Source organism: Varanus komodoensis, unplaced genomic scaffold (genome assembly GCF_004798865.1).
Source record: "Varanus komodoensis strain SLA01 unplaced genomic scaffold, ASM479886v1 scaffold20_1, whole genome shotgun sequence".
In the NCBI taxonomy this organism is placed as follows: domain Eukaryota; kingdom Metazoa; phylum Chordata; class Lepidosauria; order Squamata; family Varanidae; genus Varanus; species Varanus komodoensis.
In genome coordinates this window covers 2,971,657-2,985,193 of record NW_025335587.1, presented here as the reverse complement: position 1 = coordinate 2,985,193, position 13,537 = coordinate 2,971,657, and the positions used below count along the sequence as shown (strand labels likewise).

At 42.6% G+C, this 13,537-nt stretch overlaps 1 protein-coding gene across 1 annotated transcript in view; it reads left to right on the top strand.

Moving 5' to 3' along the window:
* The first annotated feature begins 204 nt into the window (after positions 1 to 204).
* TTC39A (tetratricopeptide repeat domain 39A) overlaps positions 205 to 13,537 on the top strand; it is a 33,278-nt gene continuing 19,945 nt past the window's right edge. Inside the window, 4 exon segments of the mRNA XM_044430215.1 lie at positions 205 to 287; positions 9,380 to 9,511; positions 11,076 to 11,152; positions 13,131 to 13,246. Of these exon segments, the coding sequence (XP_044286150.1) occupies positions 223 to 287; positions 9,380 to 9,511; positions 11,076 to 11,152; positions 13,131 to 13,246 (390 nt within the window). The 5' untranslated portion in view covers positions 205 to 222.

Below are 13,537 nucleotides of genomic sequence, written 5' to 3'. Positions count from 1 at the left end.
TTTTTAAGACCATTTCAGATTAGAATACCTGATGATATTTTTCATCATGACTATACTTTGTATATTACATGGTATCTAAGAAAAGTATTCTGATCATTATCTCGCTGATCTTCATGGGAGAAACTTACTTTTTCATGCCACCTCACAAGCAGAAAAATTAGCTTTATTTCCTTTTCTTTCAGATCATCCACGCTGGACTTGAATGTTGCTCTTCGTGAATGCATGGCAGCTGTGGACTTATTTCTGAATAACAAATTTCAAGATGCCCTTGTTTCTCTACAAACAAAGTAAGCTGCTTGTACATTTCTTCTCCCAGTCATTCATAGTGTATTTACTTACAGAAACATGGAGGCAGGCAAAGGATGTTTGGGCCCTAAAAAAGGAATGCCTGGAGCATCAGCATGTGCTGGAGCATGAGAAGAGAAGGCTGAGGTGGCACCAGGTGCTATGTATCATGGCAGCCTCTCTCCAGAAATGCCCCCCAGATCAGTACATCCAAGGCTGCTCTTTGGACCTTGGGGTTGCAGCTGATGCAGTTCTTTCTGCCGGCTATGAACAAGTTTCCAAGGTCAGAGCTAAGACTCCAAAGTCTCCTACAGCCTTCCAGACAATGTTTGGTAGGTGTAGGATTGTGCCCTACATATCTTAAATCAGGTTCTTAAATATAACTACCATCTACCTGGATAATAAAATCAACCACTGGGGCCTGTCTCCAGCCGCCACCTCTGGGGTAGGCTTGGTTGGTGGCAATAAGGAGAAGGGCCTTTAGAGTGGTGACCCCCCAGTTGTGGCCCTGGCTCCTCACTGAGGCCTACCTGGAGCCAACCTTACTATCTTCAGTGTCAGCTCAAGACTTCCTTCTGCATAATTAGTTGGAACTTTGGTAGTGTTTAATCCAGGTTCAATCAGGTTTTCTCTTGTTTATGTTATTGGAATTTTATGTGTTTTAAATGTGGTTTAAAATTTTTGTATGGTAATTTTTTGCCTTTTTTTTTTGAAAATTGTGTACATTTTAGGTCATGTTTAATGGATTGATGTAAACTGCCCAGAAAGCTTCAGCTGTTGGGCAGTTTAGAAGTGAAAGAAAGAAAGAAACAAATTTTAAACAGCAAGCTGGCTTGTCCATGTATTAATGAAAGTAATTCATAAAGGTTCCTACACAGGTCTACATTTATTTAAACCAGGAGTACACAACATGTAGGAATGACATCTGAAAGACCAGAACTCCCATCAGCCCTAGGTTGCTTAGCTAGGGGCAAGGGATGATGGGAACTGTAGACCAAAATATTTTGAGGACCATAAGTAAGTCAGTAGATTAATCCCTGATTTAAGCCTGTGAAATTCTTTAAAAATATAACATGGGAGGGATTCAAAAGAGGTAAGAACCACATTTTGTATTGAAAAAGGACCACTTTGTTTTATAGTTTATCGCTTGATGGTTTAGATTATTGCCTGGATGTGGCCTTGTTGAACTGATTGATGTGTGTGAATTTATTTCACACTGCAGAGCCATCTTAACATGGGGAACCAGGCTCCTTTGCTTTCCGGTTTGGATTGTTTGCCCCAGAGAGTCACTGTTTAATTTATCCTCAGATGAGCACTGGTACTGCAAAATGCCTCTCTGTAGAATTTGTAGCAGAGCTGAGACAGGCGTATAGTAAGAATATTTCCTTTGAACAACATCTGTTCCTTGTCATTGGTTTCAGTGTCCTTAGGGTCTAAATGTGTTTTCATGGATTATAAATGCACCAACTAGCAGAAACACAAGTGAAAAATCAGCTTTATCCTACTGAAGCTTTAGCACTCCATTTTCAGTGTGTGATCCACTCCAAATTCTGTTCTTGCAAAGCCATAAAATAAATTGTGACACATTAGCTGTGTTTAGAAACTGTATAAGAAAAATACCAACCATGTGCTCAGGTTGGGTATTGCTATTTCTTTTGTGGTTAGTGGTGCAAATAGGAATAAATGCATGGGGAAGGAAATGAGCTGTGTCAGGAAATCCCCACAGAGCTATAAAGTAAGCCATTACTGTCATATAAAATTAGCATATTCATTAACCTTTTTTTTTTTTTGCAAATTTGTCCCTTATGTCAGGATGTTCCAGCCCCAGATTACTGCTTTCTCATCTTAATTATTTTTAAAATAATTACCATTAGGTTCCAATAACACATTCATTGTAAAGGTACAAAAATGTATGTGGCATTTATCCAAAAGGCAAGGAGTATATTGTGTGGGTGTAGAGGACCTGACAGAAGGAATGCTGAAAGCTCTAGCAACCTTGTTTCTTTGCAAGTTCTTGTTCTTGCAGGACTCCTGTGCTAATGATATTGACATCTAATGTGGAAGGAAGCAAGCTCTTACGACAGAACATAGGAATGTGTGTAAATGTGTTTACATTTTAATATGATCTTACCAAATTCACACATCTGGAAATTAAACACAAAACAGAATGCATTGGAATTTCCAGATAAATGCAGTTCACAAAAAAGTGCGCTTACCTTAAGGAATAAAACAAACATGCTTTATTCTTTAGGGTATTACTTTAGAAATATGTATCTTTGCAGAAGAACACACAAAATGAATAGTTTTTTCAAATAGTGTACAAAAATACATATTTGTTTTTGTGGGGATGGTTTTAAAAAATCACAGTTCCATCTAGAATTTTCTCACACTTTGTACAGTCCAATTCAGTAATGTCATAGAATGAACTAACAAGTGGAAAAAATGGAAACAAGCAAATCTGAGCTTGCCAGATGACGCAGACCTTATAGAATTGGAAACTAATAGTTGCATCCTTCTGAAAAGCTTGAAATTATGTTTTGCTTCAAGTATCAGTGAGGAAGGGGAATGTAGAAATCAGGCTTCAGAAAAATAGGTAAATATTATCAACAGTATGACAGGAAAATTGCTGCCAATAATTGAGCTGTGTTCTTGAATGTATTAAAAAGAATTGATGGTACTAAAGAATGAGGAATAGTTTTTTCCCATGCTTTGTTATGGGATAAGAAGTATATTAATTGTATACTTGTGTGTGTATGAACTATCTTTTCAGGAAATGTTTGTGTTTGAATCATACACACACACACACACACACACACACATGCTATTGGCATAGTAATTGTAAGTGCTGAGGAATTGTGCAAAGTAATAAATTGTGGTTTTTAAAAAAGGGAGAATGGAAAGAGAGTCATTTTGGCTAATGTAATAAATAAATAAATAAATTCATGGTTTTCCTCAAGTTCTTTCTACCAGAAATGGCTTATACCTGTTATGTTTCAGCCTGTCATCTGTCTGAATGGGCCACATAGATCCTGAAAGAACAAAAATTACTCCACATTTGAACATTAGCTTCCCCTGGCCACTTCTGTAAGCTTAGCTTCTGTTCCACTGTGCATGTTGGCTGCTTGTCTGTAGAGATACAAAAGAGACATAAAACTTGTATACACATAACAGCAGCAAATCTTGGGTTAATAACCCAAGATTTTCTGTCTTGTATCATGTATGAAAGGCACATGCTACAGCTGTTTTAAATATCCAACTTTCAGACAGTCCAAGTGTAGCTTGAATTGTGATGTGTAAACCTATGGTTTAGTTGTAGGTTAGACAACCCAACATTAACCCACAATTTGCTGTTAGTAAAGAAAAGGCGAATAAGAACTTGAAGACAGAGACAGCTTTGCATATTCCTATTAAACATAGCCTTGTCTAGCTTCTTTTCTCTTCATCTTCAACTTTGGGTTGTTTAACCTATAGTAACCAGGTTTGCATGTCATAAAACAACCTTTGAACAAGCTGATTGGAGGTTATATATTTAAAAAAGCAGCAGCTGCAATTCTTGGGTTAATTAATCCACAATTTGCCAACATTAGATAAAAATGGGTGGCAGTTACAGTGGACCACTCTTGTGTCAGTTAAACAATACTGATCTGTGATTTTTGAGAAATAGTGCAGGTGGGCTTCCTTCCCACATACACCCCTGAAAGGCTGCAATATATCTACAAGCTGTGCCCGCTCAACCCTAAAGGCACATAGTCTTGGGGGTGGGTGGCAATAAGCCCCTCCTCTGGGGAGCAGAGGATTCCTTGCAAACTCCTTCCTCTGTGCCGTATTTCTTCTTCATCCATTTCTTTCATTTTACTGGCCTTCTCCCCCCTCCCCCTGGTGTAAGAATGCCACTTTGCTTCGGAAGCTTCAGCACTGCTGTGTACTTGACTATACCAACTTGGAATGGAGTAAGATTAGGAACAATCCACTTAGAGAGCAGAATGTGAGGACAGGATGATTTGCAAATGCTGATGGGACGCATGAAATCCTGTCTCTTCTGCAGAGAGGACATATACAATGTCTACTGATTGAGTAACAAGCCACTCAAAGGAATACAGACAGTTCCTTCCAACTCATGGATGGAAGGTAGAGCCCATTTCAAGACCTTTGAAGCCCAGATAGCATAGATTAAATGAAAGATTTGGTTATTAGATTGTTGGCTCTTGACTGCATTGTTCCTACATGAACTGAAACAGTACTATTAGGGATACTGACCTGACTGCCAACCCTGTCTGAAAACACAACATTATTAGACTTTGGCGAGAGACCAAGATGTCTGTTTGATATCTTATCTTGTATTGATAAATGGAATGGAACTACATGTCTGTGGTGTTTCTCTGTGGGAACCAAGAAAGTATAACTGTTTCATTACCTTTTGTACTTAGATATTTCCTATCATATTCAATGCCAAGTAAACGTATACAATATTAGAGTAAAACCTGAATACAGCTGATGGGGGGGGGGGGATAAAAAGAGAAGTTTATATCTTCCCTCAAAGCCAAGGTCACTGTAAACTATAGAAACACTTCCAGAGGTGATATGGATACTGGCTCTTTCACAAGCTAGATTTATTTTTACTCTGCACTAAGTAACAGACCAAGTCTCAGCCTTTGTTTGATCCTTGACAGAAGTTTGCAGCCCTGATCCATTAAGCACTTGTACCTGCTGGCATCCTGATAGGCTAGCCGTGCGTTTCATTTCATGGCATCATAAATGTGCTATGGGAATGCTGTTGATACCTGTTGAAGAGGGAATACCTTAAGGGATTGCTGTTATTATCTGCAATTTAACTTACAAGGAAGAGCGCTTTGTGAGTTGCAGCAGCCCATCTCTTCTCCCCCAGTGCTGAGAGCTTGCCACTTTCTGTGCTTTATCCAATATGATTAAATGTCTGAAATAATAGGTCTTTTTTCCTTTAGAGATTGCCATTTAATTAATGCCTTATACCTTACCATCTGTGTTAAAATGATGTCTTGAAGAAAGCAAGGCCTCTAATCTGGGGAGCAGTTGCTTGGCTGGTAGAGAGAGCAACAAGAGAGAAATAAAACAAGTCTGTTGTGTCTTATGGTGATACACAATCACAGCTTTCACCAATGTGGTGCTGTCCAGACACTTTAGACATCAGTCCCAGCACGATGGGAGGTGACCAGGAGGCCACAAGGTTGGGAAAGGCGGCATCAATGTATATATTACAAAACTTTAAAAAAATCATTTAAGGAGACAGTGGGTTGCATCCAGATTCAACACTGGAAGGACAATCCTGGCAGAACAGCAAACAGCAGCACTGCTTGTTACCTGAGGACCCCACACACAATCTAAGCCCACTAAGGAGCTCTTGCAAGTGCCCAGAGGGTACTCTAGGGAGCTGTAAGGAGGAGGAGAGGATGTGGAATGTGAACAGAGAGAAAGAGTGGATAGTAGTCACAAGAAGTATAAAGAATAGGAGCATTCAAGATTTAGAAGAAAAAATCTAGAGAGGACTTTATTTTATCAGAGTGTGCAAATCTTTTATGTCTCTATCTCTCCTCTGGTGGTATTCCAGGCCCATAGGCTTTGTCCCATTCTTCTCTCACTCTCTGTCCCTCTCCCTCTCCCTCTCCCACACACACAGGGTGGTGCAAATATCTGGGTGACCATAGTTGATGCTGCAATCCGTGCAAGTGAGTTGCTACTTTTAAAAGGGGGTGATGAAGGAGCACAGTAGCTGAGCAGACCCTGCCAGACATCCCTGAAGATTGTCCATGTGAGCCCCCATTACCTGAAACCTGCAAGATATACGGGGCGGGAGGGGAGAAAGCAATCCAGATGAGAGAGGGAAGCAGAGGAAGGGGCAGATGGCAGAGGGTGAATATGCTGTAAGCATTGCAAACTAGAACCAACAGAAATACCACCAGGAAATCCTTCAGAGCAGACGCAGTCTTAGTAAAAACTTAAACCCTGTTTCCTTGGTACTTCTATGGCAAGCTCACATTATAGGAGTGGATGTTAATACTGGAGATTCCACTTCTAGTGCCAAGTCTGTAATAAACTGGTGTGTGGCAAGACGGGAAGACACAGCTGCTTTGTTTGCAAGCATGCAGTGAAGAAGAGCATGAAGCCAAAGCTTTCTATGCCTGTTTCCAGCAATGTGCTACCTGTGAAAGGGACACTCCCTCTGACCTCTTTTTTAGATGTCTCCCTGTTAGCTGTGAATGTTGTGCGAGGGCTCCAGTAAACCTGTGCTGCCACTTCTGTACAATTCGGAGGATCCACTGGCTAAGCCCTCATAATACCTGACTGGGTTTGCACAACACACAGACACACATGAACAAGAAGGCCATGGTAGGACCTGCAGAGCCACCTCAGGAGGCATGGCTTGCTGTAGAAGCTCCCTGTGGAGCATGCTGTGCTGCCTCAGCTTGGGTGACATGGCCCATGAGCCACAACACCCAGAAGGGAGGGGTGTAGCAAGAGCAGCACCAGCCCCTGCCTGCTCCGGCTAAGTGGCTCCTCCTGCCCCACAGGAGCTGGTGGGAGCTGCCTGGAAGGCGGCCAGGTGGCCCTTGCCAGTAGCTGACACTGGTGTCCCAACTTCTGCATGCCTTCTCCCCAGGTTCCATTCAGGGCTTGGGGGGGGGCATGGCAGACATTGGCTCCCCCCCACCTTAGTTTGGTGCAGTCCCGCTGGGCACACACAAGCCAAGTGGGGAGGCATGGGCAGGGGTGGTGCTTCCTCTGGGGAGTCACGGCCAAGTGTGCCCCATCACCAGCAGCTATGGGTGGGGTGGGGTGGGGTGGGCCACCATGGGGATCCTCTCCCCTTCCCACCAGCAGCCACAACAGTGCTTGTGGCTGGGGTGGGTCTGAGGATTTGGCTGGGCTTCTTCCTGTGGACACCCAGGTGAAGACACCCTCCCCCCCCACCCGGTTGCACTTGCTCCTTGATTGCAGCTACAGGCAATGGCGAGGGGGCACATCCCCTGGGGCTCCCTGGGAAGAGGCTGGGCTGAAGCTGCCACCCGCACTTCTAGCTCTGCCCGGGTACCACGGCAGGAGAGTGTGAGGCACAAGCCAGAGCGGGGCCTTTGTGTCACCGCTTTGTGTTGCAGTGACAAACGGAAACATCTGTATCCCAAAAGTAGTGGTCTCATAATGAAAGGATTTTAAATTTACAGATTTGAATGAATGGTATTATTTGGTATGGAAAATTTGGTATGGAATTTGGTATTCCATAGGGATACTGGAAAAATGCCATACAAATTACAGATGATGAGAAGCCGATGAAAGTTTGATTCTTTTGCGATTGCTTGGCTACCATTCATTGAATATACTAATGTAACTGAATATGGGGGGGACAATATCAGCAAACTGTAGACTGTTAAGATTGTCACAACAGGCTCTGTATAACCCACCTGCATCCGGAGGGACTTGATTTTAGGTAACTCAGTCTAGGGATGGAAGGGGAAAAGGTTACCAATAAGGTTAACTGTACTCATATGTTTCCAAATGTTTGTTTGCTTTGTTTCTTTCTTTGGCTTTCAGAGAAGGAAACTTACCAAAGCAAAAAAGAAAAGAAACACCAGCACCCTTCTCCACTTGGTGGAAGGTGGAGGTTTCTGTTTCTCCCTGAGCCAAGGGCAAGCACAGGGCCAAGCAAAAGGAGAGGCTAGCCCATGCTGGGCTTGGAAGGTGGCTTGGGCATCCTGTATCCCGCATCCTGCTCTGTCCTGTACCCCGCTTGGCTCTGGGGGAGTAGGATTATGCGAGAGCAGCCCTGCCATCTTAACATCTGCAAGAGCTCTGGGTTGGGGAACAAATGGGTGCTTCTGAAAGTGCTTGGCAGCCGTCATCCCTGCTCAACTCAGCGCTTCTGTTGTGCCCCATGGGATGCCAGTAGGGAGACTGAGAGGAGGAGGAGGAAGGGGGCGAGGAGGACCACAGCCCCACTATACCAGTGCTTTGGCAGGCACAGTATTTGAGGAAAATGCTGAGGCGGGCTAGCATCTCATGCAAACCTGTTCCTGTGGCTTAAACAATCCATCATCGTTTGTTTCAGCTGCAGCACATGTTGGCATGTACTGGACACCATTTGCCTAATTACCCACCTGAGCCCAGATAATTAGGCATATGGATCTGTGTTTCTGAGGGGTTTTTCCTCCTCCAAAAGATATCCCCAGGCTTTCTGATCTCCCCTTATTGCCCATCCAAGCACAGTTTGTCATGTTGTCTGAACATAGGCAGCATGGCTTCTTGGACAGGGACACACTGCTTAAATGACCCATGGCAATTTGCCTAATGCATGCGGTCAGGTGGGTAATTGGGTGAATGGCACTTGGTTAAACCACAGTGATCCAGTCAACAGGCCAGAGTGTCCTCCCCTCCCCTGCATCTGGCCCAGCCACCCCCAGTCTGGAGGCTTTCAGATATTTTGGACTAGAACCCCCAGCATTCTGACCATAGGTCATTCTGGCTGGGGCTAATGAATGTCAGGTCAAAGCAGCTTGAGAGCCCCATGATGGAGAAGTCTAGTCCAGATCTACTGATGGAGTTGTGGCTGCTATAAAGTAGCTCGGCATGGATTTCTGGCCCCTCATCACTTAACAAGAGCTGTAACAACAAAGTTGCCCTAAATGATACTGCTAAAATGAGAGCGCCTGGTGTAAACCAGAGTGTTTTTTTCTGTGTGGAATTTCTGGGAGCTACATTAAGTTCATTCAAAATTCCTCAGCTCTGCAAGTTTTAATTCTTTTGGCACCAGGTTCTGGGGGTCAAAAGAATTAAAACTTGCAGAGCTGAGGAAAAAAGGCAGGTTCCGCAGGCCTGAAGTACCATCCTAAGCAGATGGTTCTGTGACGGACGAAGTTTGATTCCTTAAAATAAGGGCATTTCCCTCTCTCAGATACTGCTGTTTCTAACACCATCACTTCAGTTTCTCTTCCAGTTTTAAGGCCATGTTTGCTTGTTTGCTGGTTTTCCTTCCTTTGTTTGGCTTCTTGTATCTTCTGTACGCAGAAGCACAGCTTGTACACAGCTTGTCTTATAGATGTATCTCTCTCCCACCTGTTTCCTACAGAACAAAGGACAGTATGTATCATGCACTGACTTACGCCACCATATTGGAAATGCAAGCCATGATGACCTTTGACTCTCAGGACATTCTGAATGCTGGGAACACAATGAAAGAGGCTCAAGCTGTGTGTCAGAAGTAAGCACAGAAGACTATCCTTGGCAACTGATGTTACTGCATAGGGGAGCATATGCATTGCAGGAAGAACTAGATATTTAGCTGCTTTTTTAAGAAGCAAATTTTATTTTATTATGGACTGTTGGATTCCAGTTGGATTCCACCATGTGGAAATACACTCATAGCCATTCAGCTTTCTACATTTTCTAGATTAAAATCTAGAAGTATAATTTTATAAACAACACACCCATATGTCACCACATTTGAATTAATGCCTCATGCAGCAGCATCGTTCTTTGTTGACATGAACACAAAATAATGCTGGAGCACTAAGCACATTATGAATCAATAGACCATTTCTAAATGATCAATTTTTGTGTCAGAAAATAATTTGTAAAGCAACCACACATGCATGACATTGGATCCTGACGTGCTATTCTGTGGAAGTGAGTTGGAAGCAATGGGTGCACTTACTCTACTATCCAGATAGTCCTGTTGGCCAAACGCCTCAGAGAAGCAATGTTCACCCTTTCTCCCTGTTGCCCTCAGCATCACTCTCCAAAACCTCCAGAGCAAATTTTCAGGGGCATAGAGGACTACATGGGTAAGGAAGTATCAACAAAATTCACCTTTGCTTCCAGTTATGTGAGTGTCCAATTTGTGGAATCTGTGCTCTGTGCAATCCTGCATCCAACCCATTGAAATCTGACTCTTGATATTACCATTTTAGCATCCATTTGTTCATTGGCATTTGTTCACTCATAGAAATATTTGGTGATTCAAGTCAATTGGAATGAAAAAGAGAAACATAATTGAAAAGAGTTTTTTAGAATATTACATTATTAAACCAATTTTGGGAGATTACTATTGACAGTTCTAGTTAGGGCTGTTGGAACTTGTAGGCAAAACATTTGGAGGTCCACAAGTTCTCCAGCCCTGCTATAGTGGTGAGGTCTCAAGAGTTAAGTCAAATTGTTCAAGGGAAAAACAAAGGTAGCATCTGAAATAGATGTTGTGGAATACAGGCAGTCCCAGGGTTACAGACAAGTTCTATTCCTGAGAAAACAGAAATTAACCTTGTATGTAAGTCAGATCATGTATAGTTGGCCCTCCACATTCACTGGGGTTAGAAACACAGGACCCTCATGAAAGTGGAAAAACTGCAAATATGTCTAGGTTCCCCTCCCATCAAAAATCACCAGTGCCTCCTCTTTGCAGCAAGGAAATGCCAGAGAGATTTCCCTCTCCAGATGGGAAGGGCAGGAAGGCATACTTTGGAGGTTTCCCTCTCTATCTTTTCATTCTCTCTCTCTCTCTCTCTCTCTCTCTCTCTATGGTCATGCTTTAGAGGCCCTCCCTCTCTCCCCTTTTGCTTCTTCTCTCTCTAAGGTAATAAAGAATTTCCACAGTAATTTTAAAAAATAGGCTTTATGGCAGTTCATTTCTAAGTACAGGTTGTTCCTAACTCAGATGTTCTTAACCTGGGGACTGCCTGTACATAGTGATTGGATTTCTGAATGAATAGCTTAGCTGTGTAATATTGCAGGTGTGTTCCAAATTGCCAGTCTCTGTACTTTTTCTTTAGGTTCCGGAAAAAATCCACTGTAGCAGATTCTTTCAACAACTTAGTGCACAGACACAACCTTGAGCAATTAACTGAAGGTAAATAAATAAATAAAGCATTGTCTCATGTTGCTTCAGTTCACATCACTAGCAAGTACAATGCCCCAGGCTTCTGAGATTCAGTATTGGGTATATTTGGGATTAAGGGGTACTGGGTTTATCGAGAGACAGTGTGGTGTATGACAGCTAGTATGGCTAAGACTTGGAAGATTTGGGTTCTGATCCCCACTCAGCCACTAAGGTCACTTTGGGACAGCTATTGGTGCTCAGTCTAAGCTACCTCACAGGGTTGCTGTGAAAATAAAAAAAGAGGAGGAAAACTTTGTACACCACCTCGGGTTCCTTGCCAGTAGAAGAAATGTGGACTAGAAAATTAATACAATAATAACAATATTGGTTGAACATTTTCACATTCTCTGTGAGATGCCTACGGATACAGGTGGCATGGCTTAGCTGTGAGGCATGGATCCTTGCTGCAGTCCAGCTTTCAACATGGATTCTGGCTCTGAGGGTGAAGCTGTACAGTCAGGCCCAGCTGTGGCGAACCCAGTCAGTGGACAGTTTTCTCTGCCAGGATCAAATGTCCAGTACGTACGCTTAGCAGCTAGCCTGCTGTATTTGTGTAGCTTCCAGGATCCTTGTAGGAGACCACATGCCAAAAACCTTCCTGCCTTCTTTGGAAATAGGATCTTCATGGGAAGCTGCCCTTTGTGAGTTTACATTCTGCTCAGGAACTCCCAGACTGGACTTCTTGCCTGAAACTCAGTTTCTGTTGAACTGTTGAATGTTATTGCCTCTGTGAAAGCAAATAGAATTGTTACAATAAAAGGTTTTATTGGCACTCTTGCCTTGACTTTGGGAAACTGGGTAGGAACATTACAGGAATTTGAATTTTGTTACTTAAGTTGTCATTACATCAAGTGAAAGCTCAGGGTCCCTGATGGAAAGTCAATGTAGATGCAATAAAATGGTATTTGGTGATATACTCTAGGTATATATATATTTATGAAGTCTGCTCAAATATAAGCCCCACTGAATTTAAAGGGGTTTACTCTCAGGACACTGGCAAAGGTTTTGCAGTCTTAGTATGCAAAGGACATTTAGTTTTCAAGAAGATGAGGGAGGAAGCACATTTCTATCACTTTGACAGGGTGAACTGTTCCAAACATCACACTGAAGCAGGAGTGCAGATCAATAGCCTTGCCCGCTGATCTGGTGACAGCAACATACATTTTGTTTCGTTGTTGTGTTGTGTATTGTTTGTCTCAGGGTGAAAAATTGTTCAAAACAGCCAAACAATTAAAGGATTTGTACTGTAGCAGCAGGAGTAAAATCAATGAAGACAATGTTTTACAAGTCTTCTGTAAATGCAAAAAAAATTGCTGAAAAGGTGTAAAGAGCTAGGTTGTGCATAAGAGCAACATGTCAGTTAAGCAAGCCATGGGCTGTTGTGCAAAACTGGGAAAAAGTGAGTGCACACTGCCTGCCACTTCCAGTTTGACTCCGCAATCCATGCTCAGATTGTTCATAGGCTGTGGAAGTATGATGTCTCAACCTGGATTGATAGATTGTTTAGAGGCTAATTACAGTAAACTAATGTTTAATCCATGGCCTGTTGCTAGGTTGTTTAACCCCTAGATAACCCATTGATGCAGGCTCTAATGTCACACACCACAGCCTACAAAGGAGGTATAAAAGTGGAAGTAATGTGCATGCTGCAGGCAACACATCTGCTTGCTTCCATTTGACTCGACAGCCAGTAGTTTATTTAATCACTAGGTTTAACCTTTTTACAGTTATATGTGACCAAGGCCAAAGAGTGGGCACCAGGCAAGCCATCTACTCCCCAGAGTTGCGGGGACATGGAGAATGGCCTCAGTGGATAATTTAACATGTGGGTTTTTGAGACATGCTTGTTTTACAGGTGGGAGACAATACTGGCAATATATTGATATCATTCCATTTATTAGTGGATGTTTTTTCCTGTCCACTTGATCATTTCCCTTTACTTTTCTAGAGGAAATTCATGCAGAAATTTGTTATGCTGAGTGCTTGCTTCAGAGAGCTGCTCTTACATTCCTCCAGGTAAGAACTTTGTTTCTGGAACACTATTGTAAATGCAGTGCTGGAAATGTGACAGCACAATAAATTTCAGTAAGGCCTTGGAAGATGTCTGGCTGATCCAGGACAGCCTTCCCTAACCTTGTGTATTCCTGATGCATTGAGTTACAACTGCTTCATCTCTAACCAGCATGGCTTGGCCATGTTGACTGGAGATGGTGAGAGTTTTAGACAAACACCTCTGGAGGGCACCTGGCTTGGGGAAAGATGATCTAATGAATGGATTTTATTATTACTAGCAAACAGTATTTGGAATGACAAAACAATGAAAAGTATAGGCTTATTTGCTGACAATACCTTGAT